Here is a 26,323-nt window from a genome sequence, read left to right on the forward strand (position 1 = left end):
ACTGCGGGAGATCAGGTTGCCATCATGGTCTGGCCTTGACTTCCTCATTTTACAAAATGTCCTTGTGCCCCTGACTTGATTCCTGAGGTCCTGAAATATTTAAAATCAGAAAAAAGAATAAGTGTTTTTAGGCTTAAACGGTGTCTCTAACATATAGTAAAATAAACATTTAAGTCTCACTACTCTTTGAGCCAGCTACTCTTACCCTGTCATACGGGTAGAATAGCAGAGGCTCAGAAAAATTAGTCTACCTAAAGACCATCAAGTTAGGAGGAATGCCAGACTCCAAAGCCTGGACCTGCCTGCCACCCTCTGTGCTTTAGAGTCCATCTAACCAGGAGTGGCTGGGTTCAGAGAATTTTTTTAAAAAAATCACTTCCCAGTTTTAGCTAGCAAGTCTCAATGGCTGACAATGACATCATCATTTACCTCCAGCTTTTAACAACGACCAACTACAGCAGGGTGCAGGCCAGCTATCAGGACCAGTGTAAATCAGGAGGATGTTAGACACTGCTGGATTTCCAGCTCATCTGTGCCAGCCATTCCAAACTCCCACTGGTCACTAGAAAGCAGAAGGACCAAGATCACTGGGGGCTGAACTGAAAAGACTAGGTGGGTGCTTTCAGTCGTCTCCTTAGTAGACTTCCAAGGGATCACTAGAGTTTAGAGAGCATAAGGCCTCCCTAAAACACCCTTCTCACAGTCTTGAGTAAGAGGGAACAAAAGACTAAACCAAAAGAATATGGAGATAGAAGGGGCAGACAAGGTAATGTAACCCATTTACTCAAACCAGAGAAACCCTGAGAGCAGTGTCTGGCTAGGCCGGGGCTAAATAAGATGATGCCAGAAGAAAGCAACTGCGTGTTGTCCAGCCACTTCTGGAACAAAGAATGCAACCACAGTGAAACTTCCAGACGGGCCACTCTAGTGGAGCTCACCCCAGGATGCTCTTGTCTCCCTGTTGGACAAGTGCATGTAAAGCTAAAATTCTGAGCTACAGCCAGACATTTATGAGTACCATGCCAAAATAATTTACAAAGTTATCTGAAGTCTTACATTTTATTTAAATAGCCTCCAGTAAGAAGAGAGTGGGCCAATTACTACCTCTTCCTTGTAAAATGAAGTAACCAAGCCAAGGAGAGTAAGTGCACCCAGCAGCCAGCCAGCCATGTGATGGGTGGGGTGCCTCTCAGTGGGGGCGGCCACGACCACGGCCCCGGCCTGCTGCTGCGGGAGCATCCACAGTCGAGCGGGGGTTCTTGATGGTTTCATCTACAGACACGATCAGGCACGCAGCCTCAGAGGCTGCTGTCAGCGCATTGATCCGCACCATAGCTGGCTCCCACACGAAGGCTTCAAAGTTGTCAGCAATGTCCTCGTTGTTGATGTCTACTCCGTACCATGTACCCCCCTAAAAGAGTAGGAAAAGAAAGGAGGTAATATGGAACTACTTTCAACTTTCCTCTTGTAAACTGGTACTCCAAAAGACACTGCTAGGAACCCGCAGACTCTCTGAACTTGGTGGCATTTCGCTGAAGAATACTGCATCTTCCTATGAGCATGCCAGGAACCTGGAAACACCCCTACTCCCGCCAACTCCTCCCCTTAGCCCTGGACATACCACACAAGAAGACCCCTGGGATCTTCTCCCAGGCAAGCTGTTGTGTTTTGGGGAGGCCCCATCCTCAGGTCACCTGAGGACTATATATATGTATCAAACAATGAGTTCTCAAGATAAACAGGAATAACAAAAATACTATCCAATCTTTCATCTCATTGCTTCAAATAGCCCGATTTTACAGATGAGGCAAGTGAGACACAGAGGTAAAGTGACTTTAAGCAAAAGTCCTAATACAAGCCAGAAGCAGGGTCATTCACTGGGTGCTGAGCACTTAACAAACCTCTATCTATTTAACAAATGGAGAAATTAAACTCTCAGAGAGGTTGAAGTAACTAGCCCAGGGTCACACTTGGAGGGCTCTGGAGAGCTTCACCACCACACTGGTAAGCCCACTCCATGTGGTCAGTGTGTGCTTCCAGGAAGGTGGATGCAAGGTTCCTCCTGTGGTACCATAAGGAGCAATCATACTCTTTTTTTTTTTGAGACAGAGTCTCACACTACCACCCGGGCTGGAGTGCAGTGGCACGATCTCTGCTCACTGCAAGCTCTGCCTCCTGGGTTCAAGCAATTCTCCTGCCTCAGCCTCCTGAGTAGCTGGGATTACAGGTGCCCACCACCACGCCTGGCTAATTTTTTGTATTTTTAGTAGACACAGGGTTTCACTATGTTGGCCAGGCTGGTCTCGAACTCCTGACCTCATGATCCGCCCACCTCGGCCTCCCGAAGTGTTGGGATTACAGGCGTGAGCCACCGCACCCGGCCACGATCATACTCTTGGTAGAAGCAATGAAGAAACCCTGGATCTCCTGTGCTAGCACCATGGCTTTCCTTCTGCCCTCAGAGGAGGGAGTTGGTCAGGCAGACAGGCTGGGGGAAGTTGCAGCCTATCTCCTGGGCCAAGAGTGCACAGCTTGAGTAAGCACAGCTCACGTTCAGAATCTAGCCCCACCCGCCCAAACCCTGAACCCTGGGCAGAGAAAGGACCCACCTGGGCATGCCGAGCCCGCAGCTTGTTGAGAATGTTTGTGGCATCAAAGCCAGCATTGTCACACAGCTGGCGTGGGATAATCTCCAAGGCCTTGGCATATGCCCCAATCAACAGCTGCTGTTTTCCTGGAATAGTCCTTGAGTAATCCCGCAGGTACTTGGAGAGCTCCATCTCAATGGCCCCGCCACCAGCCACCACTGAATCATTCTGCAGAGATCAGACCACCTCTCAATGTAAGAGGGCCCCTGGTCCAAGCTTCCATGCTGGGCCACTCAGTAGGTCCCTTCAGCCCAGAAACAGTGGTTCTTCATTCCTTCCTCCATCCTAAGCCCCAAACGCCCAGACACAGCCCCTATCTAGAACATCCCAACTTCAACCTGGTGAACCTTATGGTTTCTGACTATTTTCAAGGTCACCTGCAGCTCAAGGACACTGGCACAATTACTGGAATATCTGACTACATTAGCTCCAGTTTGCTAACAAAGTCTTTTTCTTCTGCTTGCTCTGTTGCCCAGGCTGGAGTGCAGTGGTGTGATCATAGCTCACTGTAACCTCCAACTCCTGGGCTCAAGGCATCTTTCCACCTCAGCCTCCCGAGTAGCTGGGACTGACTACAGGCACATGCCACCATTCCTGGCTAATTTTTTTATTTTTGTAGAGACAGGATCTCGCTATGTTGCCCAGGCTGGTGTCAAACTCTTGGTCTTATGCAACCCTCCCATCTCGGCCTTCCAAAGTGCTGGGATTACAGGTGTGAGCTACCACGCCCGGCTAAAAGAACAAGTCTTAGCTTTCAAGGCAGGATGACCTATTTTTGAGAAACTGAGGCTCAGTTTCTCTACCATTTGTGGGGCAAATCAGGGCTCACCACACCACCCAGGAAAGGGCAGGTTATATAGAGAAGGAATCACCACACAAATCCAAGGTCTGATCAGCTAGGGAGATAGGAGAGAGTAGGCTGTGCAAGCAGGAGGATATCAGCCCAGTACCTTGATGGCCCTCCTGACGATCATGATGGCATCATGCAGGGACCGCTCTGTCTCCTCCATAAACTGCTCGGCACCGCCACGGAGGATGAAGGTGCATGTCTTGGCCTTGGGGCAGCCAGTAAAAAAATTGTACCTATGCCCAGGATTAAACAGTACACACATGAACTCTTGTCTGCCACCATCCTACTGTATTGTCCTCACTGCCAGCCCCCCCAACACTCAGCAGCTGCTCTTACATTCTTCACTCAGGTTACCCAATCCCAACCTTATAGACATTTTCTTGGAAAGGTCTGCAGCTGTACCACTAGGGCATAAAAGATTGTGGAGTCAAGGCTTTTAGATCTTCCTGTAATGCTGTATATTATCTGAGCTCTTTATGGCTCAAAGGTGAGACTTTGTAAAAGCTGTATACCACTTTATACACAAAGGTGAGACTTTGTAAAAGCTGTATACTACAGCCAAAAGATGGCAGAAGACCAGACCCAGGCAGGTTTGTGAGCTCGGCCTGGGCCCACGGCTCACCTCTCGCCTCCAATCTGGGTCTCTTCAAACACCTGGCATCGACCCAGCACATCTGCTGACAGAGCATTCACACTGGTCTGGATTGAGCCTCCACAGGCCTAGGGAGCAAGGAAGGCAAGATCTAGCAGTGAAGGTTCCCGAGGCCAGGCAGCTTCCTGCCACCTCGTCTCAAAGCCAATTCCCACGCATGCCCCCAGAGCCTCTACATTACCCGCCCTTTCCCTTGACTTCCAGGCGACCCTTCCCCCCCTCTGAAAGAGCAAAAAAAACAAAATAGAACTAAAACACATCAAAGGCAAACAGAAGAAGTTAAAAGGAGATAGGGACCCATTCGATTCAGCTTATACTCCCTCCCCTAAACTAGGGTGGCACTGGGTCCAGCAACTGAACTCAGGAGTACTTTAAACCTAAAAGTATCTTTTGTGGGATGCTCATGAAAGGGAAAAAATCTGGCTGGAAGAATCAATATTTGAGTTTGTCCAGCTAATCATAGCATTACTGCTAGGTTCTCTCACAAACCAGATTTCTGGACTTGTTTTGGTTAGACTAAAGTAGTTTGTGCTACTGGGCACACACACATGGAAATGGAGTGCGTCCTGGAAAAAAAAGAGTCAAAAAAAAAAAAAAAAAAAACAGGGCTCAATTCACACGCCAACCTGACAGTACACTCTGTTATACCAGGGGTGAGTGAAAACCCTTCAGGGCCACAAAGGCCAAGAAGCAGCCTGTGAAAATCTGGTTACCATCATTGTCCTCTTCAGATCCTCCTCAGGTACTCGGCCAGCACAGAACATGTCCCTGTCAGCAAAGTACTGGGTGGCCACATCCCCAATGGGGAGTTTGGACAAGACAACTTTGGCTCCAGAATGATGGATCTTCTCTAACTTGTCATAGAGAATGTTCCACTCAGCATCAACAATTGCCTGATAATCCTGGAGAGACCCAGAAAAGGATGAGAATGCTTTGGGGTGAAGGTTGACATATATGGTAGGGTAAAATATACCCATCTGCCCCCACCAAATAAAACATGCTGATTCATCTGGGAATTAGCAGAGATAAACAGAATAGCTACTCCTCAGTCCAAGCAAATAAGGACCCCATGAGATGACTTAGGAATCACCTGAAACTCCCCAACACAAAAGCCGAAAGTAACCCCAAGGCTGAGAACCAGAGCTGGTGCTGTCAAGATGTGAGAAATAGTTTAACCTGGCTGAGGTCTAGCCTCTTCTGAGGTGCTGGATTCATGGGGTTCCCAATAAGACCCCTTTGGCCGGGCACAGTGGCTCATGCCTGTAATCACAGAACTTTGGGAGGCCAAGGCAGGTAGATCACCTGAGGTCAGAAGTTCAAGACCAGCCTGGCCAAAATGGTGAAACCCTGTCTCTACTAAAAATACAAAAAAAAAATTAGCTGGGCATGGTGGCACATACCTGTAATCCCAGCTACTCAGAAGGCTAAGGCAGGGGAATCGCTTGAACCCAGGAGGCAGAGGTTACAGTGAGCCGAGATTGCACCACTGCACTCCAGCCTGGGCAACAGAGCGAGACTCCGTCTTAAAGGAAAAAAACAAAAAAGACCCCTTCCCCAAGAACTGCTCAAAGGTGGGTGACACGGCTACCTCCAGAGGTAGCCTGGGTAACACCAACAATGAGAGCACACCTGTCTCTGCAGCACTAGGTCTAGTCTAGAAGTGGAGGAACTCACACCTGCACCAACAAGAGGAACCAAAATACCGGGCAGGCTATGTAGCTAGAGAGTCCCTGCCATCCCCTTCCCCAGGACCACAGCGTATTTCAACAGGTGTTCCCTATCCAAATTTCCTCAGGTCAAGGTCACTCAGGGAGAACACAGAGTATGGAAAGAAGGGGGCCTAGTACTTAGACATCAATATTCAGGGGGGCAGGAAGAGAAAGGGGCCCACAACAGCCATGAAGACCCAGGGCTCTGGCTCAGAAAGCTGCCCATTTCCATGCCCCCACCAACTGGTGAACCCACCTACCTCAACTGTGTGGACTCTTATCTCAGCGTTGTCTTTCTCAGCTTTCAACTCGAGCTCGACATTCAAAAGGGCAATCTTGGGATTGTGGTACTTTTTGGGTTGCATTTCAAACCCAGCGTAAGAGAAAGTCTTCTTGAATGCAACACCAGCTACCAGCTGAGAATCCTGTTTTAAAAAAACAAACACTTTAATGGTTTGGTACTAACATGAAATAAAATCAAGCTAGTTGTTTGCTGGCTAGTGCTTATCCATTCCTGTGAACCTGAGCTAATCATGTCTTTATTTCACTGTTGTAACACAGCCTTTCTGTTATCATAAAATCAAAGACAAATCCTTTTTTTTTTTTTTAAATAACACAACATATTATTTCAGTTACCCCTTAAGCATAAGGAAAAAATCATCTGGTTAGCAGAGGCAAAGCATGGTAAAGGCCTACTGGGCTGTCCTCTAAGACTGGCCTCTGCAGCACTGGCCAATGGATAATGCTGTACAAACTTCCATAAAGTATGCCAGAAGAGGAGCCAGGTGTTTACAAAGAAGGCAAAACAAAAGCTGTGCAATGCTACCCTCTTCTATGTCCCAACTCCCAAATCTCAAGTATCCTCCTGTACACCTCCATGTACCCGTAATTTGCACTGCACCCTCCACCCCCACACCCCCAACAGCATGGATACTATAGCCTTGACGCTTCCTCCCTCCAGAAGATGATGCCAAAAGGTCTTAAGAATCAGAAATCCCCTGCATAATTTCTAAGCTATCACTGCAGCTCCTCAGACCTCAATCCCTCAAGGTAGGGATCTTCTACCACTTGTTCTGCAACAGAGCTTCTCTGTGGGTTGGCTTTAACAGCAGGGCATAATAGAAAGCACACTGCACCCAGGGCTGACTCAGCATTACCATGAGACTTAGGTTCCAATCTCAGATCTTTTCCTTACTAAATGACCGAGCCATTTCCCACACCATAAAAAAGGGTATTCAGTTCAATAACCTTTAGTTTCTCTGCCAGTGCTCATCCACAATTCTAATCTATAATACTGTAACCCATGGGTGAAGAGTATCTGTCCCCAGTTCCTGCATCATTCAAATCCACAGCTTCCTAAAGGGAGTGATGCCTGAGCTGAATGACGGATGAGCAGAAATTAGTCAAAGAGAAAAAAGGAAAAAAGGGGTTCTCCTAAGAGGTGGGAGGCAGTGTTGTGGAATCAGAGAATGAAAAGCCATTTGAAGTTGCTAGAATTTAGAGGGTAAGAACCAGCCAGTGAAGAAGAGAGGGGAAGTAGGCAGGGGCCAGTTTAGAAGGATCTTACAGGCTCTGTTAATGCCTGGCTTTGTATAGGGAATGTAGATATCAGAAGGCTTTACACAGAAGAATAAAGTAGGAAACTTCACCCTGCAAATAGTAAATAAGTACAATGGATTTAGGGGATCCAAGACTGGAAGAGGGGTGGCAATAGTACCAGGAAAGAGTAAAAGAGACAGACTCAATAAATAATTAGGAAATCACGAGGTAAAATGGAACAATGGTAATTGACAGGCTGGAGTCAGAAGGGTTTTCAAGGATGATCCCAGATTTCTGGTTTGAGCGACTGAATAAACGGTGGTGACACCAACTATGACAAGAAATACAGAAAATGCTATCACAGGAGTGGAGGACAAGATAAAGCGTTTAACAGCAGTTAGACACAAGAAAGAGCATGAGGCTCAGAGGAGAGGTGAGGACTAAAGATATGGATCAGGAAATTCCCAGTTAACCCTGGTAACAAGTAAATAATCACTACCACTATTTATTGAATTCTGGGTCAGGTTTGTATGTATTTAACAAATGTAGGACAGTCTCGGAAAAACGCAAGTGTGGCTTAGAGTCCCTGGCTCTCTTGCCAGGTAAGATTATTAGTCCTGATTTCTAATCTATCTAGATTAGAAATGGATGCCATTTCTAGATTAGAAGTGGATGCCAATCTAATCTCAACCATTTATGGAAGTAGGAAGGCCCAAGAGAAGATGAAAAAGCGCTACTAAAGCAGTGAGTAAAGACAAAGTCAGCAAGCCATGATGAAGATAGGGAAATGGCTCAGATGACCTCCAGGTTCCTCACAGCTTTATTACATACAGAGAATCTCAGCCCACTGGTCTGAAATATGCCACAATAGGAGGGGAAACGGCAAAGTGGGAATGCAATTTGGGAGGGTAAAATTTAAAGAGAAGGGCCAGGCTATCTTTCAAGCTGGTCCTCCTCTATCCAAATCACTTCCGTTGAGGTCACTGACGAAGGGTAATAAGTACAGCAGGCCAGAGACTGAAAAGGCCAAAAGCATGGAGATACCAAGGACGTTTCCAGACAGATACTACTGTGTTAAAAAGAAGGAGTTGTGCTGTCCAAGATAGTAGCCACTAGCTACATGTTGCCATTTAAATGGAAAAAAAATTAAGATTCAGTTCTTCAGTTATATTAGTTGCATTTCAGGTGCTCAGTAGCCAAGTGTGGATGGGGCTATCATATTGGACAGTGCAGATATGTAACAGTCCCACCACCCTACAGAAAGCTCTACTGGAGGGTGCTGAGTTAAGAGCTACACATGCTAATGTGGATCAATTTCTAAAACATGTTGTTAAATGGACAAAAGCAAGCTACAGAACACTATATAAGCAATCTTTTGTCTTTAAAAAACAGTATTTACATACATGTTCATATATGCACAAAGCAATTCTGCAAGGATACACACAAACTAACAGTGGCTGTATATGGGGCAGGGGTAGTGCATGAAACACTTTTAACTTTAGGCCCCTTCACAGTTTGAAATATGTATCATCTATTCAAGATAAATGAATGAAAGAAGGGCGAGCTTAACAGTATCACTTAGGAGTAAGCAGTGAACTGAAAAATCCCTCTCAGATGTATTAATTGGGAGGTCATTGACGATTTGAGCTAGTCCTACTACCCCTCCACCACCCACTGACACAGAGAACCTGAGATTCTGAAAATCATACAGTCCAATTTTCTATTCTGATGACAAATAATATCCACAGAGGTTACCAAGTTTATCTAGTCACAGCCTCTAATGGCAGTATGGAAAGTACAATATAAGTCTGACTTCCTGCCTAACATGCATTCTCTTTACTCCTGTAATGAGTACCCCTCTGCCATATGAAGCTGTCTGAAGGGTCAATATGAAAGCAAGAGCTGTCTAGGAAGGCCACAGCAGGCTTACCTCGAGGGCTCCACCCTGTACCTTCTTGATTCCAATCATTTTAAGCTGCAGCAAATCATCGAGCATCATCACTGCATCCACCACCATCTTAGCAAAGAAAGCTTTCTGCTGGGAGATCAGCTTGGAGCTCAGAGCGGTCATGGCACACTTTTCCAGCAGCTTCCTCTGCTCCCTGGGACACAAGGGCAGAATCTGCATCAGGTCTTGAAAACCAAATCCCTCTTATCTGATTCTACTACAGTGTGGAGGTAGTTCCCTTCCAGTCTCTAAACTCAGCCCTCTCCAACTTCACCTTTTGTATCTTTAGGGCAGATTATCAGTGACAGATGGTGACTGCAGTCAAAGATCTCATATGTGGCAGCTTTTAAACTACAGTCGACAGCTTCTTTTGTGCTCTGTGGGCTGGGACACAGCCAAGGGTCTGGCACGAACCAAACAGCCCCAGGCACATAGAGGGATTGCAGCATGCTTCTGCATCCAATTTGGCCACAGGAAGTCAGTCAAGGTTCTGACAAAGGCCTGACACGGTGACTCGCACCTGTAATCCCAGCACTTTGGGAGTTGCAGGTGGGAGATCACTTGAGCCAGTAGTAGTAGTTCAAGACTAGCCTGGGCAATACAGCAAGGCTCCGTCTCTTTAAAAAAAAAAAAAACCCACTACAGACTTACACTTTATCTGCCTTCTTCACGGTCACAGCAATCTCTTTGATCTTGTTAACTGCCTGCCAAGAACAGAAGTTGAATGAGTCTCTCATGCTAAAGACAAACTGCTGAAGTGGACCTCAATCTCTCACTAGTCCTGAGTCTGTTTACTCCCAAATCCTAAGCATTTCTACTCTACAGCTGAAACAACACTTCTAGGTCTTGTAACTGCTCAGAAAAATGTAAAACTCTATAGTTCAGAAAATTCCAAAAGTCAGAAATGCAGAGTGGGTATACAGTTCTGAAGAATCAGGGTGCTTCCAAGATTTTGCTCTGGGTCTGCAGGTAACACGCTACAATGAATGAGTGGAAACAGCTGTGACACGAGATTAAGCCAAACCTCCTGGTTTACTAAAAACACCTACGACAACTTCTAGCACTTTATATATTAGTTATATATAAAATATGCATACAAATATATAAACTTTTTATTTTTTTCCAAAGTACTCCTCATATATTATTTCATTTTAATGTCACCACTCAAATTAGAGATAGCAAAGAAAGTAAGGCCTAGAAAGATTAAATGACTTGCCCCAGATCACAAATGAAGGTTAGAGGGCAAATAATAGCAAGGTCTCAATACACACCATGAGGTGCTTGAGTGTAGCATGTAGTAGTAGTATGCCATGAGTCTCTTAGTCCTTACTAAGAGAGAATGTCTACATCATAGTCTACCAGGCTGACTCTAACCTGAGGCTTAAAGAGATTAAGTAATACACCTCATCAAATGGCTACAGATTAGTAGAACTGAGATTACTAGGGAGATGTCAGAAAATGCCCAAAGTACCCTGTTCCCCAGTCCCTCAACACTCCTGAAAAGAAATTCCCCTTCCTAAGAGAAATGTGAAGGTGTCCAGGCCCAAGAGAAGGTTAATCAGTACTGCCATACCAGCTGGGTGGCTGTGCGGAAAGCTCGAATGATGATCTGGGGGTGTAAACCTTCCTCCACATAGGGTTTCACCTGCTTCAGAAACTCTGCAGCCAGCAAGGTCACTGAGGTGGTGCCATCACCCACCTGGAAGATGATGACAGGAAATACACGTTTTCTGATGTTCAGGGAATAAAGCCCTGAAACCCCATTTTTAGGCACGCTACCCACTTAAACTGAATATTATTTAAATGGATGTCAAGCTTTTTTCTGGAAGCACAGGTTTTTGCAATAAGTAGAAAGAAGGTAATGGTAGTTACATATCCATCATGTCAAACAGTCCTGGGCTACAAAATTAATTCCCCAGACAGCCCCATTCTCTAAAGAGGGCTGATGTGGACAATCAAATATTCTCAGGGTAAAAAATTACACACATGAACTGAGAACTTATGTTACGTACAAGGCATTGTGATGAATAAAACAGTCCTTGTCATGCTTATTGTAATACAATAATTAAAATAATCATGGTACCAAGAAGCAAGAGACAAACATTGTTTAAGAAGCAAAAGGTGGCTGGGCACGGTGGCTCACACCTGTAATCTCAGCACTTTGGGAGGCTGAGGCAGGCGGATCACCTGAGGTCAGGAGTTCAAGACCAGCCTGGACAACATGGTGAAACCCTGTCTCTACTAAAAATACAAAAATTAGCTGGGCGTGATGGTGGGCGCCTGTAATCCCAGCTACTCAGGAGGCTGAGGCAGGAGAATTGCTTGAACCTGGGAGGCAGAGGTTGCAGTGAGCCAAGATCGCACCACAGCACTCCAGCCTGGGCGACAGAGTGAGACTCCGTCTCAAGAAGCAAAAGGTACTGCAGGAGTTCCTTTCTTTTTTAATGGAGAAAGGGTCTCCCTATGTTGTCTAGACTGGTTTTGAACTCCTGGCCTCAAGCAATCCTCCCACCTCGGCCTCCCAAAATGCTAGAATTACAGGCATGAGCCACTGCATCTGGCCAGGAGTTAAAAAAAAAAAGGTAACTTTCAGTCAAATCCCACTAAAACAAACGTCCTAGGACCAGCCAAAGTTCTTTATATTTCAAAAACTATGAGGAGGCCAGGCACGGTGGCTCACGCCTGTAATCCCAGCACTTGGGGAGGCTGAGGTGGGCTGATCACCTGAGGTCAGGAGTTCGAGACCAGCCTGGCCAACATGGTGAAACCCCGTCTCTACCAAAAATACAAAAATTACCCGGGCGTGGTGGCGGGCGCCTGCAATCTCAGCTACTCGGGAGGCTGAGACAAGAGAATTGCTTGAACCCAGGAGGCGGAGGTTGCAGTGAGCCAAGATCACACCATTGCACTCCAGCCTGGGCAACAAGAATGAAACCCCCTCTCAAAAGAAAAAAAAAAAAAAACTACTGCGAATAAGCAGATTACTAGTCTGCTAATCTTTTTTAGATGGTGCTTTTCTGTGATGGGATCTAAATCCTATTTAATGAGGGTGAAAAAGAAAAAGAGCTTTCTAAGAAAATTGGATAAACTCTAAACTGGAAGAAATTTATTTTGGTAGAGATGGGGTCGTGCTGTATTGCCCAGGCTGATCTCAAACTCCTGGACTGAAGGGATCCTCCCACCTTGGCCTCCTAAAGTAATGAGACACAAGCATGAGCCACCATGCTCAGCCCAGAAATTTATTTTTAACTTCATGTATGTTCACTGTGTAAGGTAAGAAATTCTCAAGGGGCAAAAAAAAAAAGGTTACTATAGAGAAGGTTTAAGTGGGCAGATTTCTGGACCAAAAGGCATTATTCCCTCGTTGAAGACAAAAACAAATCAAATCCAGACTCTTCTCTCTTTAATTTTATATATGCTATACCTGTTTTATAGGCTTGGCTCCTAATAAACCTTTTAATGTAACTTCAGGACATACCTGTAGTATACATATTTTGCAGTACTCTAAAATACAAAACCTATCTGTCAACACATTTATTAATACTCCAGTGTTAGAATTTATTTTTAAAAGACAGACTGGCTAATGCCATGAATTATACACTTAAAAATGGTATTAAGAATAAATGTTATGTCTGTTTTATCATCAGTTTAAAAAAAAAAAAAAGCCTGGTGTAGTGGGGAATGCCAGTAGTTCCAACGACTAAGGAAGCTGAGGTGAGAGAAGGCTTGAGCCCAGGAGTTCAAGGCCAACCTGGGAAACATAGTAAGACCCTATCTCTTTAAAAAAAAAAAAAAAAAAGAAAGGCAGATTGGAAGTCTTAGTTTACAGCCCCATTTTATAAGAGATGAGAAGTCAAATTATTTAACCTAGCAACTCACACAAATGACAGCACACAACCTGTTAAGATCTCAGGCAGCAGACTTATATCTAAAGACTGTTGTCATTCACCAATGTATTAATGGATATGAAAAGCTACATGTAACGAAATAGTATGAATTTTAAAAGGCTGTTAATTCTAAATACTTTTATAAGCATGTATTACTTGTACAATTATAATTATATAAAATCTTAAAAAAATTTAATAGAGGAGAACTAAGGAGCAAGCAAGCATGTGTTTCAACCTCCGTTTAAACACACAACGATTTTCCTACCTCAGCATCTTGGGATTTGGCAATGTCTACCAAAGTCTTTGCTGCAGGATGGACAACATCAAGAAGTTTCAGAATTGTGGCCCCATCATTAGAAATTGTTGCTTTGCCTTAAAAGAAACAAACAAAAATCTAAAGCCCCTTTCTTAAATGCTGTCTTCAAGTGGGACCTAGAGCCCATCTACACTTTACTGGGATGGGGCAGAGGGGATCACGGCAGGGCTGAAGGGAAAGGATACCTATCTGATCTTTCTATACAGAATTAGCTCTGTACACAAAGGGTCTAAAATCACAAGCTTTTGCAGACCACAGACTCCCAATTTTCCTTGAAGAGCAATTAATACAGGTCAACTGGATACAGAAAAGATTTTTTAAATAAAAGTAACCACTTAGATATTCTTACCACAGTTGATACCCTCACACATCAATTAATATACCAAGATATAAACAGGAATTTTCTCGTCTTGATAACAATGGAAGTGAACACAGGAAACTCCAGATGGTTCTATTTCATGTTTCTAGGCCACGTCTCCCTATGAGGCAACAGGCTCCTGAGCCTAGGTTCTCTCATATATTCCCACACGGGCCCAGCAGTCAGGACAATATAAGAATTGGAACCGCTTCAGAGTGAGTCATCTTTCAACGATCTTAAAAGCAGTGGGATTTCTGATACCAACCTATGCTAGTCCCAAACACCCCCTCAGGAGCCTCCTTTCCTGCACACAGGCCTGAGGAACTCTGTAGACTTACCTCTGCCATCTACAATAAGCTTGTCCATGCCACGGGGACCCAGGGTAGTTCTTACAGCCTCAGCAATCACCTGGCAGGCACTGATGTTACTCACAAGCTGGGGGATGCCTTGGGAGCTATCAGTCCCTTCTTTCAATAGGATCACTGGTGTGGGCTAGAAAAGAAAGAAATTAACTGCTTTTAATAATCATCTATTATAATGAGACTGGCAGGGGAAAGGGGAAAATGCTCCCATCTCTCCCTTAACAGAATTATCTAGAGGTCTTCTTAAACCACATTCCCCCAACTGTCTACCACATCCATTCCCCAACCAGCCTCTACCTCCAGAGACACTATCAAATTTAGCCTACCCTGCAGGTATGCTAGACAGGAAAATGGTTTGAGAAGCACTGACCTAATCTAAAAGAAAAAATCATGAATTCTCCAGTACCCAGCTGAATGACCATGGCCTTTTCAACTTCTGACCTTACTCCCTGTGCTGAGGAATTGGGTCACAACACAGGAGGAAGAGGCAGACCCTGCTAAGTGTTCATTCCGCAGCAAAACATCCACTTGTCTGTGTTACAGCTCAATCTTAGAGAAGCAGATGGGACACTGATGCAAAATGCAAGATGCCAAGAGCTTGAGATGTTGTCCTAGAGATGCCTAGGCAGTCAGCTTTATGTAACAGTGATGTTCAGCTGCAGTGTAGGAAAACAGGCAGAGAAACAAATAGCACCTTTGCCCTGTTTTGAAAAATGATGGCAAATCTAATTCATACAGCAATGTTTCCATCTCTCATGCTGGCTGAATAAAGCTTCTGTGTGACTAATTTCCAATCAGATACCCCAAAGAAGTTTTCCTCTTTCTATATTGCATTGGTCTCCAGAACATTCCCTATCCCTGTAAGGGCTTCATTTGCAGACCTGCTTTAGAAACTCTGAGAAACAGGGATACTTGCTTGTTTTAAAGGGCCCGCTCAGATATCTTTGCTCTAGTGACCATCATTATTAGCACAGAGAGCAATTTCTCAGCTTAGCAAACCAGACTACTTTCTCTCCACATTCAAATCTGAGCCTTCAGAGATAAGCCCACGAACTAGATCCAGTCTTCTCAAGTGTTTCTGGCTAATTTTGTGTGTGACACAGAATGTAGTAAGGATAAATACTATTTCAAAACTTTCATTGTGTTAAATTTGTTACTAGGCTATGATTAAAAATGTATTTCTTACTGTGGAATGCAATAAAAAGTTTGAAAGCCATCACCTAGTCCTTAGAGGTACGTGGATGTCTGAGCAAGGAAGGCACAGGAAAGCACAGAGCTTTCCCAACCTAACAATGAGGAGTGAGGAATTCCTGCCAAAGACAGAGTCTTGCCACTCATGAGGCTGATTCCTTAGTAACTGGTCAATTCCTTAAAAAGTTCAACTCTTTTGGCCAGCGCAGCTGGAGGGTAGTAAGCAAGAGGAAGACTGAATAAAGCTGAAGAGGCAGGCAGGAACCAGATCACATACACACTTGTAGACACACTATGGTGAGGAGTTCAGATTGCATTCCTAAAAAGGAAAGACCTGGGAAGCTTTCAGCAGAGGAATGGCATACTGTGATTTACATAAAAAACAAATACCACTGTAGAAAAAAGAGGATCACTTGAGCTCATGGAGTTCAAGACCAGCCTGGGGAACATGGCAAGACCCTGTCTCTACAAAAAGAAAACGAAAGATACCCAATAAACTCTACGGAATAAGAGAGTGGGTGTAATTTAATATATTATTCATTTTTTAATATATATTTCTAAGAGACAGGGTCTTGCTCCACCACCCATGCTGGAGTGCAGTGGTGAGATCATAGCTTACTATAAGCTCAAGCCTCCTGAGTAGCTGGACCGCAACGCATGAGGTACCACACCTGGCTAATTTTTTAAATTTGTATTTAAAAAATGTTGCCCAGGCTGGTCTCCAACTCCTGGCCTCTAACAACCCTCCCGCCTCAGCCTTCTAAAGTGCTAGGATTACAGGCATGAGGCACCATGCCAGCCCCTCATTAAATTTTTTTAAATGCTTGTCAAATAATCATACATTACTCATTTTATTTTTTATTTTAAAAAGAATGCTTGTCATGTAAACCCCTACATTTGGGGTCAGGCGTCAACTGAAGGGAAAATTCCTTCCTTTTGCTGGAGTGTCCCAGGTCCGGTGGCAAGAAATGGCTTCTCTATACTCCCAGCATTCTTTCTGGCCCTTCAGCTGGCCCAGTCCCTGGCACCTTCTGTAAGGGAAAGATGTGTGTCCTGAAAGGCCCCACCATCTCCCAGTCTTGCTAAATCATTCCTTATGGCAGCCCCAAGTCTTCTCTGGTCCACCCCTGCCACGGATGGAGTCTTACACTTTAAATCAAAAACTAACATGAGTCTCAATCACTTCCTATCACCTTCAACAGGTTCTTTCACCTCCTTAACAGGTTAACTTACCCAATGCTTGTGTATACTTTTTCTCACCTCAACCTGCAAAGTGTACCCCCATCTAAAATAGTCACTCTGCCATCTTCTACCAAAACCACTTTCTCACCACCAGGCCACCAATTCCTCAGAGCTCCAATTCTTCCAAGAAGTTTTCTCTACAGTAATAAACAAGGGCATCTGAATAGGGGAATCCCATAACTTTCTCTTCACTTGCCCTTGCTCGCAACTTTTTATCACCATTCAGCTTAAGTACAAGCTTTCCAAAGACAAGGACCAGAATAACCTTAATTTGAAGAGTGCCAAGATTTGGCCACACATGAAGCAATATTCAGCAGCTTTTGGGGCTGAAAATCCAACTGCTACTTGTAAGTGCTTGACAGCACTGGCTTCTTGACTTTTGGGGAGAAAAGCACTGGCACTACAGTAACACTACATTTACTGAGAGTTCTTAAGCACAATGCAAGAAGAGCTTGGAAGCAGCTATCCACAGATTCCCCAGGTTCCCTACGCTTTGTAGGCCCTGAAGAAACAGCAGGCTGGGTAGAGAGCATCTATGGGGTGGAAAAGGTGGCAGAGCTAGATTGAGTCAAGCCAAGACAAGCAAGATAGGTCCTCTTCTAACAGTTCCCCAGCAGCAGGCACTGTATGGAAAGTCCAGTTTCCATCCCTTAGTTACTTTCAACCTCGCTCCTTTTTTTTATTCCTCTAATAAATAAGAAACAAGGTCGGGTGTGGTGGCTCACGCCTGTAATCCCAGCACTTTGGGAGTCCAAGGTGGGTGAATCACAAGGTCAGGTGTTCGAGACCAGCCTGGCCAACACGGTGAAATCCCGTCTCTACTAAAAATATAAAAATTAGCCAGGCGTGGTGGCGTATGCCTGTAATCCCAGCTACTTGGGAGGCTGAGGCAGGAGAATTGCTTGAACCTGGGAGTGGAGGTTGCAGTGAGCCAAGATGGTGCCACTGCACTCCAGCCTGGGTGACAGAGCAAGACTCCATCTCGGGAAAAAAAAAAAAAGAAAAAGAAACAAGAGCAGACTCCAGTAATTGGCCACAGGTATAATGGAAGGTTTTGGAATTTCAGCTTACTGATCTTCCTCTTCATCCTACTTTAAAACTTTCACTAAGCATCATTAAGCTTAATGGCTTACAAAACAAGTGTGTCTATGCCAAGGCACATAGCGCTCAACACCACAAAGGCAAGGACATACATTTTATGCAAGCTGTACCAACATCACAGGACTGAGGTTTCAGGGGACCTTTTCACCTCTCTTTCGATTACAGAAGTATTCTAGAATATCAGGGGCCAATTTGAAGACAGGAAGACTCTTGGAGATAGAAGTTTCACATTCCAAAAATGGGGAGGAGGTATCAAGAGCCAATACAGCAGGGAAACGTCAATCCGACAGAGGAGGGGTCAGTTCAGGGAAAACCCAAGTGTGATGATCTAGAGCCCATTGGTGAAGTTTTATCACGGCAGAGAATGGCGGTTCTGATCCCTAGCTGTGTGAATGTGAACCAAAGCTCTTACGGAAGCCCTGGCAGCGGGATGGACTGATTCCAGAGATGAAAGGAAGCAAACAACCACCTCGCCGAGTAAGAGCTAACATTGCTGAGTGCTTACTATCTGCTAGGCACACTGACAAACTGAGAACCAGAAATTAAATAACATGCTCAAAGTCACACAGCCAGTAAGTGGCAGAGCTAAGTTACAAACCTAGGCATTCAGTGTAGCTCCAGAGGCCTTACTCTCAACTGCTGTACTATGCTGCCTCTGCACAGAAGATGAAGACGACTTCAAGAATGAGCAATGCTAGAGACATAAAGGGGAGAGGAAGTACTGTTAAATGCGAATTTCCTTCTACCTTGGGTACAAGCGGGATTCACAGGGCATTTGGTAGAACACCTAAAAGGTGTCTGCGTCCATAACAGGACAGGGAAAAGCTGCAGGAAGCAGGAAAAGAGCAGAAGATTGAGTCGGACAGGCCAAAATGAATAAGTGAACTGCCAAGTGCACAGAAAGCAGTATCTCAGTCAGGGTCAAACACCACCTCGGAAGCTGGCCCTACTCAATAACAACCCAGGAGATACCATCGAGGCTTGGGACCCACGGAAAGTATCTAAAGCTCCGAGAGAGAGAGAAAAGAAGTGTGGGAAGTAGGGCTACAAGGAGCACTTTAGGTGGCTCCAGGACTCACAGCAACTCCCTCGCCCCAAATTTCAAGAAAACGAGACCCAGAGTTAGGTAGCCAACTAGAAAAGCCTTTCTTATGTCACCAGAGTCCGAGCCTGGGTCTTCCCACCTCCGATACAGTGTCTCCATCTACCTTTCCCGTTCTCCTGGCTGAGAGGCTGCAACCCCCAGCAACCACCAGGGCCTGGTACATTCAGTAGGCACTAAAGACGCGTTTATTTAATGACTGAGCGAGTGAGTGAATGAATTAAAAGTACTAGGGAAGGCGTCTGCTTCTCTGCACGCTGCGGTGAGGGTCAGCGAGTGACCATAGTGAGTCCCTAGGCGGGCACAATATGAGATCCCCAATGTGCCTGTGCCGGTTCCAAGAAGCACACGTCTTTACAGCCCGCAAATCTCAGGGCAGCCCCAGCTTCCAAGTCTAGCTGCCGACCGCGTAACCACGGCCGACCTGCACTCGTTTCACGCAAGTCCCGGTCATGCGGGGCTAAAAAAGAGGTCCCCGACGTGGGCTGGCGGGCCCGAAGCACCCTGGGACTTGTAGTCCCCAACCGGCCAGCCCAGAGACTCCCCTAAAGCCCCACGCAGCCCTCGCCAACAGCTCCAGCGCAGTGCTCGGGCCGAGCCAGGCCGCGGCTGGCTGGGGTCGCCCCTAAGCTGGGGATCTGGGCGAGGACAGAGGCGGCAAGCAAAAGAGGGTCCTACAGAGCAAGCCCAGGCCGAGCGGCGCCGGCCACCGGCCAGATGGCAGCTGATGGCGACGGATGCGCGAGACGCCACTCACCATCATTTTGGAAGCTTATTCAGCGGCCCGCCACTCTCACCTCTTCTCCGAGACAGGGCCGCCCAGCAACCCACAATGCCTCGCGCAATAGAAATACCCAGAAGCTTGGGCCGGGAGAGGAAGAGAACGGACCACTTCCGCTACTCTATGGTTCGTTACCACCGACTCGGTGCGGCTAGAAGGACCTGAGGCTGGGCTTCGGGGACTCTCTAGTGAGGGGCGTTTATTAAAGAGGGGTCGCCGCATTTCGGTCGTGCTTCTTAGAGCACGGAGGGTCTTTGCTCGGCCCGCATCACCTACTAACCTAATTCCACCCTCCTCCATCCCCGGACGCCAGACCAAGGAATGCAATAAAGGCAAAAGTGTGGGACGCAAAGTGTGGGATAGGCTGGTGCCAAAGCACTTTACGTGAGCGATCTCATTTAATCCTCACAACCCTATTGCGTTGGTCCTATTAAGGACATTTTACTGATGAGAGAAAGGAGGCTCAGAGGTCAAGGTGTCCAGTGTCACAGTTACACAGTCAGTGTCAACGGGGCGAGCGTGGGAAGCTGGCCCCAATGCCCGTTTTCTGGCTTTGCACTGGCCAGAGGCTCCTCGTGGATGGCCTGCGCCAGGCCGCGGCCCCAGCGCCTATCCACGGTGAGCACGCAAGCGTTGGTGGCACTGGGCGGAAGACCCCCTGGCGCAAGACGAGTGCCTTCCCGTGAAGGCGTGGGGAGGAGGGAAGCGCAGCTGGGAGAAGGCTAATCGTCGTCAATCGAGGCGGCCTTGGAGTGGACAGGACCGAGGCCGCAAGGGTTAACGGCCTCGCCTATCGACAGCTGAAGCAAATCCGGCTACGGGCACACCTCCAGTGCTTGTCCTCCCTGGCCCGCCCACCGCCAGCGAGGACCCGGAGAGTATGCTGGGGCGGGGCTGAGGCGAGGGCCGGTTGTAGCTGTTAAGAGTTTAAGCCAATCAGCCCCCGGCTCCACTTCTCTCGACCAATAGGAAGTAGGCTAAGGCGTAGAGGCGGAAAGTGTGGCTACATGAGCAGGCGTCAGAGCCAATCAGCCTTGAGCCTCGTTCCCGTCGTCCAGCCCGCGGCGAGAGCGGGTATGTGGGCGGGAGGCCGGAGCAGCTGTCAGGCTGAAGTCCGGCGAGCGACGCGCGGCCGGGCGGCGGGAGGAAACGCGGCGCCGGGCCGGGCCCTGGAGATGGTCCCCGGCGCCGCGGGCTGGTGTTGTCTCGTGCTCTGGCTCCCCGCGTGCGTCGCGGCCCACGGTGAGCGGCAACGGGTGGGACTGCGTTGCAGGGCGGGGCTGGCCGTCCAGCTTGCGCGCGTCTCGGGTTGGGGGCCAAGGGTCACCTTGGGGACCCTGCGAGTTCAGAGCAGGACAGGTCTGGGAGCGGGCGGCCGGAATAAGTGGGTGGTGGTCCAAGGACATAAAGTGGGCGCAGCCTGAGGCTGAAGCTCTGACTCCTCACCTTCCCACGACAAAGCAGATCTCCCCACTCGCCCCTCCCCGCCCACTAGCGCCGACCCAGGTGACTTAGGGTGCGACCAGAAGGGACAGCTAAGGAGGGATACTACAGGCTGGAGATATGTATGTGAGCATTCACATGTACACAGGAGCATACATTCCTACACGTGGGCACACACGCACAAACCGTTTACACCTACACAAGCACATAAATGTATACATCTATGCACATAAGTGAGCACATACGTATACCCACAACTTACACAAATAAGCACACGCAAAGGCAAGCAAGGGTTGGGGAGGAGGGAGTGAGTTTGACGCTAGTCCAGGAAGGCTTTCTGGGGGTGTATTTGTATCCGAGAGGGAGTCCCCACTCCCAGGACTGTATAGCCCAGTGCCAAGCCATGGGAGCTCTAACTGATGGCTGTGATTTGGGCAGTAAACAAAGACAGCTAAAGCCTTAATGCCATCCTTGGTACACAGCAGTGACTTGGTAGTTTGTTGATAGACTAACAGACTTGTGACAGCAGTTTTCTTTTTTTCTTTTTTTTTTTTGAGACAGAGTCTCGCTCTGTCGCCCAGGCTGGAGTGCAGTGGCCCAATCTCGGCTCACTGCAAGCTCTGCCTCCCGGGTTCACGCCATTCTCCTGCCTCAGCCTCCCAAGTAGCTGGGACTACAGGCGCCCACCACCACGCCCGGCTAATTTTTTTGTATTTTTAATAGAGACGGGGGTTTCACCGTGTTAGCCAGGATGGTCTCGATCTCCTGACCTCGTGATCTGCCCGCCTCGGCCTCCCAAAGTGCTGGGATTACAGGCGTGAGCCACCGCGCCTGCCCATGACAGCAGTTTTTATCTTTCAACATTCCGCAGTCTCTCTGGGTTAAGGAAACCAGGGACTCAAGTCCAGGTACAACATTAAACTTTGGTGCTGAGGAGAAGATCCCATGCCCCAGAAAAATCTAGTTGTCTGGAAATTCTCTTCCTCGGTGCTATGGAGCTAGATATAGTTGTTCACCCATTCAGGAAAGTTTATAGGGCTATCCCTATATTGTAGCCACTATGCAAGACACTGGGGATTCTTCATTGAATGAAGTTACAAAGTGGAAGAGGCAGATATTTTAAAATTATGAATCCAGGGCAGGTGCGGTGGCTCACGCCTGTAATCCCAGGACTTTGGTAAGCCAAGGTGGGAGGATCACAAGCCCTGGCAACAAGGCGAGACCCCATTCCTATTTAAAAAATGAAAAAAAAAAATCAGCCTGGTCAACATGGCGAAACCCTCTCTACTAAAAAATACAAAAAAAATTAGCCAGGCATGGTGGCGCACGCCTGTAGTCCCAGCTATTTGGGAGGCTGAGGCATGAGAATCGCTTGAGCCTGGGAGGTGGAGGTTGCTGTGAGGCGAGATGGCACCACTGCACTCCAGCCTGGGTGATAAAGTGAGACCCTGTCTCAAAAAAAGAAAAAGAGGCCGGGCGCGGTGGCTCACGCCTGTAATCCCAGCACTTTGGAAGGCCCAGGCGGGTGGATCATGAGGTCAGGAGATAGAGACCATCCTGGCTAACACGGTGAAACCCCGTCTCTACTAAAAATACAAAAAATTCTCCGGGCGTGGTGGCGGGTGCCTGTAGTCCCAGCTACTTGGGAGGCTGAGGCAGGAGAATGGCACGAACCCGGGAGGTGGAGCTTGCAGCAAGCCTAGATCGCAACACTGCACTCCAGCCTGGGTGACAGAGCGAGACTCCGTCTCAAAAAAAGAAAAAAAAAGAAAAGTTATGAAAGCTGTATAATTACAAATTATGTTGAAAGTCCCCATTTATTAAAAAGTACATTTGAATGGGTATGGGAGGGCAATCATGAGGCAGAAGCTTTCTCTGAGGAAGTGACATTTAAGGTATGACCTGAAGGATGACTAGGAAAGAGTCAGGTAAAGGGGTGGAAGTAGGGTGGGGTGGGAGTAGGGGGCCTTCCAGGCTCAGGGAACAGCCTGCAGAAAGACCCAGAGAAGTGAAGAAACTGAAAGGCCAGTGTAGCTTGAACACAGGATGGAGATGAGGTTGGAAGAGTGGCCAGGGGCCACAGCAAACAGGGTCTTGTAGGCCACAGTTTAAAAAGAGTTTAAATTTTAAATGCAAAGGGCAGTTATTGAAACCCTAGGTATGGTGATGTGCTCATAATGGCTAAGATGTTTTCGATTTCTGGTTGTTGCTTGGGGAGCAAGAATGGAGGCAGGGAAGCCAGGTAAGAAGCTGAGCTGTCAGGACAAGAGATGATAGTGACTAGACTTAAGGGGATGGCAGTGGGACCAGAAAGTCAACTTTTAAATTTTAGTGAGAATTGCTTTGTACGCAGGCCACTACATCTCTACCCTGAAACTCCCAGGTCTTCAGAGCAAAAATACTAACCCTGGAGCTCTCAGTTTTCCTGGCTTACTGCGTAAGCAGCAGCAGCTGATATAAACCTCTGGGGTTAAAGACTCTGCATCAACTCTATCCTCCCCAGGACAGAGGCCATCTAGCCCCCAACCCTGCCACTAGTGGACCCCGTTGGCTGAAGCCAGGACCCTGAGCCCAGACTATAGCCAGCCCAGCTGAAGACACAGGGTCTGGGATCTGAACCTGAACCAGCTTGTTCCTGGGAGCCTTCTTACCTGTACTCTTTATCCTTCAGGCTTCCGTATCCATGATTATTTGTACTTTCAAGTGCTGAGTCCTGGGGACATTCGATACATCTTCACAGCCACACCTGCCAAGGACTTTGGTGGTATCTTTGTAAGTTAAGGGAGGCCCCTGATCTCTGATCCTCAACCTCTCCCTTCCCCTCACTGAGCTGCAGTGACCCTCTCATCCCACCTGAGTGCTGGGACAGGGAAGGGAGCAGAATCAGCTCTGCCTTCCATGAGCTGCAGCACAGAAAGGAAGCTCTTCCAGCTACTCCCCTGAGTATAATATAAACCTAGGCACCATGGAGGGACAAGTTGTCTTTTTAGGGGACATGAAGTGAAAAGCCAAGAGCACCAGCTTCCTCTGCCAGCTCTACCTGTGAACTATGTGACTTAAGGCACATCACTTCCTCTCTCTGGATCTACAACCAACTCCCCTGCCTATCTCATAGAGGGGTAGGGTGGTGTAGGACAACCAGATAGGCCTTTGCGAGAATTAAGTAAAAATGTTTAAGTGTCTGGCGATACAGAAACCACTCCATGTTTCCTTCACACTTTATAAGGTGCCAATAAGATGGGATTGTCAGCCCAGTCCTAAAGCAGGTGTGTCTCATTACACTCTCACCTGTCCAAATGTTAAATGTTTTTCAGCACACAAGGTATGAGCAGATTCACCTTGTCCCCGCTGAACCTCCAGAGGCCTGCGGGGAACTCAGCAACGGTTTCTTCATCCAGGACCAGATTGCTCTGGTGGAGAGGGGGTAAGGAGTGGGCAGGCAGGACACGAGGAGTGGGCAGGCATACGGCAGATTCTGAGATTATTGGTAGTAGTGCTTTGAAAGAGCTGTTTTTGAAAATTTCATCTTTTTAAGCGTCTTTAAGAAATGTCTAGCCTGGGCAACATGGAGAAACCCTGTCTGTACAAAAAATACAAAAATTAGCTGGGCATGGTGGTGCACACCTATGGTCCCAGCTACTCGAGGCTGAGGTGAGAGGATTGCTTGACCGCATGTTAAGGCTGCAGTGAGCCGAGATCACATCACTGCACTCCAGCCTGGGCAACAGAGCAAAACCCTGTCTCCAAAAAAAAAAGAAAAAGGAAAAAGAAATGTATTTAAATTATCCATGCTTTTAGCTATTTACTTATGAGCCTTTATAACAGATTCTTCAGTCTGCCTTCTATACTCCCAGGGTGATGGTCTGGGGAAGGGGGAGCTAGGACCTGTCTTTCCTTTGGTCTTATCACCACCTCTTCCAGGGGCTGCTCCTTCCTCTCCAAGACTCGGGTGGTCCAGGAGCACGGCGGGCGGGCGGTGATCATCTCTGACAACGCGGTTGACAATGACAGCTTCTACGTGGAGATGATCCAGGACAGTACCCAGCGCACAGCTGACATCCCTGCCCTCTTCCTGCTCGGCCGAGACGGGTGAGGGCTCCTTGCCTCTGGCTTTATCAGCACCAGGCTGGACGCCATGACTGGGTCAGGGGTAATCACCAGTCCCTTCTTGCAGGCCTCAACTTGGGTGCTTCAGTTAGAGGGCAAAAAAAGATCTTGGGCTTTGGAACTCCCAGATTGATGGGGACAGTGGGGCATGATGGGGTACCAAGAAAGTGACCATCACCACCTCTCTTCATGCCCTCCCAGCTACATGATCCGCCGCTCTCTGGAACAGCATGGGCTGCCATGGGCCATCATTTCCATCCCAGTCAATGTCACCAGTATCCCCACCTTTGAGCTGCTGCAACCACCCTGGACCTTCTGGTAGAAGAGTTTGTCCCACATTCCAGCCATAAGTGACTCTGAGCTGGGAAGGGGAAACCCAGGAATTTTGCTACTTGGAATTTGGGGATAGCATCTGGGGACAAGTGGAGCCAGGTAAAGGAAAAGGGTTTGGGCGTTGCTAGGCTGAAAGGGAAGCCACACCACTGGCCTTCCCTTCTCCAGGGCCCCCAAGGGTGTCTCATGCTACAAGAAGAGGCAAGAGACAGGCCCCAGGGCTTCTGGCTAGAACCCGAAACAAAAGTAGCTGAAGGCAGGTGGCCTGAGAGCCATCTGTGACCTGTCACACTCACCTGGCTCCAGCCTCCCCTACCCAGGGTCTCTGCACAGTGACCTTCACAGCAGTTGTTGGAGTGGTTTAAAGAGCTGGTGTTTGGGGACTCAGTAAACCCTCACTGACTTTTTAGCAATAAAGCTTCTCATCAGGGTTGCAACTGTGTCCTAGAATAAGAGCACACGGGTAGGCAGGACCTTCAAACTCACTCATATCGTCCCATACTGTCGTTCTGAGGAAAGGAAACACCCACAGAGGACAGTGACTGGCCCAGGTTATTTGGGACCAGTGCTCAGACTGCTAGTCTTAGATCCCAGCACAGCTTCCTGCTAGGAGCCAAGAAAGCCCTGGGAAGCCAGAGTTCAGCCCCTCAGGAGAAGACTTATCTTAGAGCCTGGAACTGGGGGTCCAAACTGGACCTCAGGGCTAGGCATGGTGGCCCATGCCTGTAATCCCAGCACTTTGGGAGGCCGAGGT

The 26,323-nt window shown here is 47.4% G+C and overlaps 2 protein-coding genes across 5 annotated transcripts; one reads left to right on the forward strand and one right to left on the reverse strand.

The window, feature by feature from the left end:
* Positions 1 to 1,045: 1,045 nt before the first annotated feature.
* CCT7 (chaperonin containing TCP1 subunit 7) lies at positions 1,046 to 19,820 on the reverse strand. Of its 3 annotated transcripts, none has more exons than XM_004029421.4 (12): positions 19,663 to 19,820; positions 14,246 to 14,399; positions 13,499 to 13,605; positions 10,920 to 11,045; positions 9,998 to 10,050; positions 9,329 to 9,500; positions 6,120 to 6,284; positions 4,864 to 5,052; positions 4,121 to 4,218; positions 3,599 to 3,731; positions 2,610 to 2,816; positions 1,046 to 1,411 (listed from the first exon to the last, which is right to left on the reverse strand). In XM_004029421.4, the coding sequence occupies exons 1-12, from the start codon at positions 19,666 to 19,668 to the stop codon at positions 1,190 to 1,192; spliced, it is 1,632 nt and encodes a 543-aa protein (XP_004029470.1). In that variant the 5' UTR covers positions 19,669 to 19,820; the 3' UTR covers positions 1,046 to 1,189. The 3 variants fall into 3 exon arrangements, with proteins under 3 accessions (XP_004029470.1, XP_055234061.1, XP_018876460.1); XM_055378086.2 differs by lacking the exon at positions 19,663 to 19,820 and adding an exon at positions 18,402 to 18,497; XM_019020915.3 differs by lacking the exons at positions 9,998 to 10,050; positions 13,499 to 13,605; positions 14,246 to 14,399; positions 19,663 to 19,820 and having other exon boundaries at positions 10,920 to 10,981.
* Positions 19,821 to 19,851: 31 nt separating this feature from the next.
* PRADC1 (protease associated domain containing 1) lies at positions 19,852 to 26,002 on the forward strand. Of its 2 annotated transcripts, none has more exons than XM_063695807.1 (5): positions 19,852 to 20,304; positions 23,801 to 23,901; positions 24,444 to 24,553; positions 25,051 to 25,218; positions 25,438 to 26,002. In XM_063695807.1, the coding sequence occupies exons 1-5, from the start codon at positions 20,223 to 20,225 to the stop codon at positions 25,556 to 25,558; spliced, it is 582 nt and encodes a 193-aa protein (XP_063551877.1). In that variant the 5' UTR covers positions 19,852 to 20,222; the 3' UTR covers positions 25,559 to 26,002. The 2 variants fall into 2 exon arrangements, with proteins under 2 accessions (XP_063551877.1, XP_004029478.4); XM_004029429.5 differs by lacking the exon at positions 19,852 to 20,304 and adding an exon at positions 20,727 to 20,928.
* Positions 26,003 to 26,323: the final 321 nt, after the last annotated feature.

This window comes from Gorilla gorilla, chromosome 12 (genome assembly GCF_029281585.2).
Source record: "Gorilla gorilla gorilla isolate KB3781 chromosome 12, NHGRI_mGorGor1-v2.1_pri, whole genome shotgun sequence".
Lineage (NCBI taxonomy): Eukaryota > Metazoa > Chordata > Mammalia > Primates > Hominidae > Gorilla > Gorilla gorilla.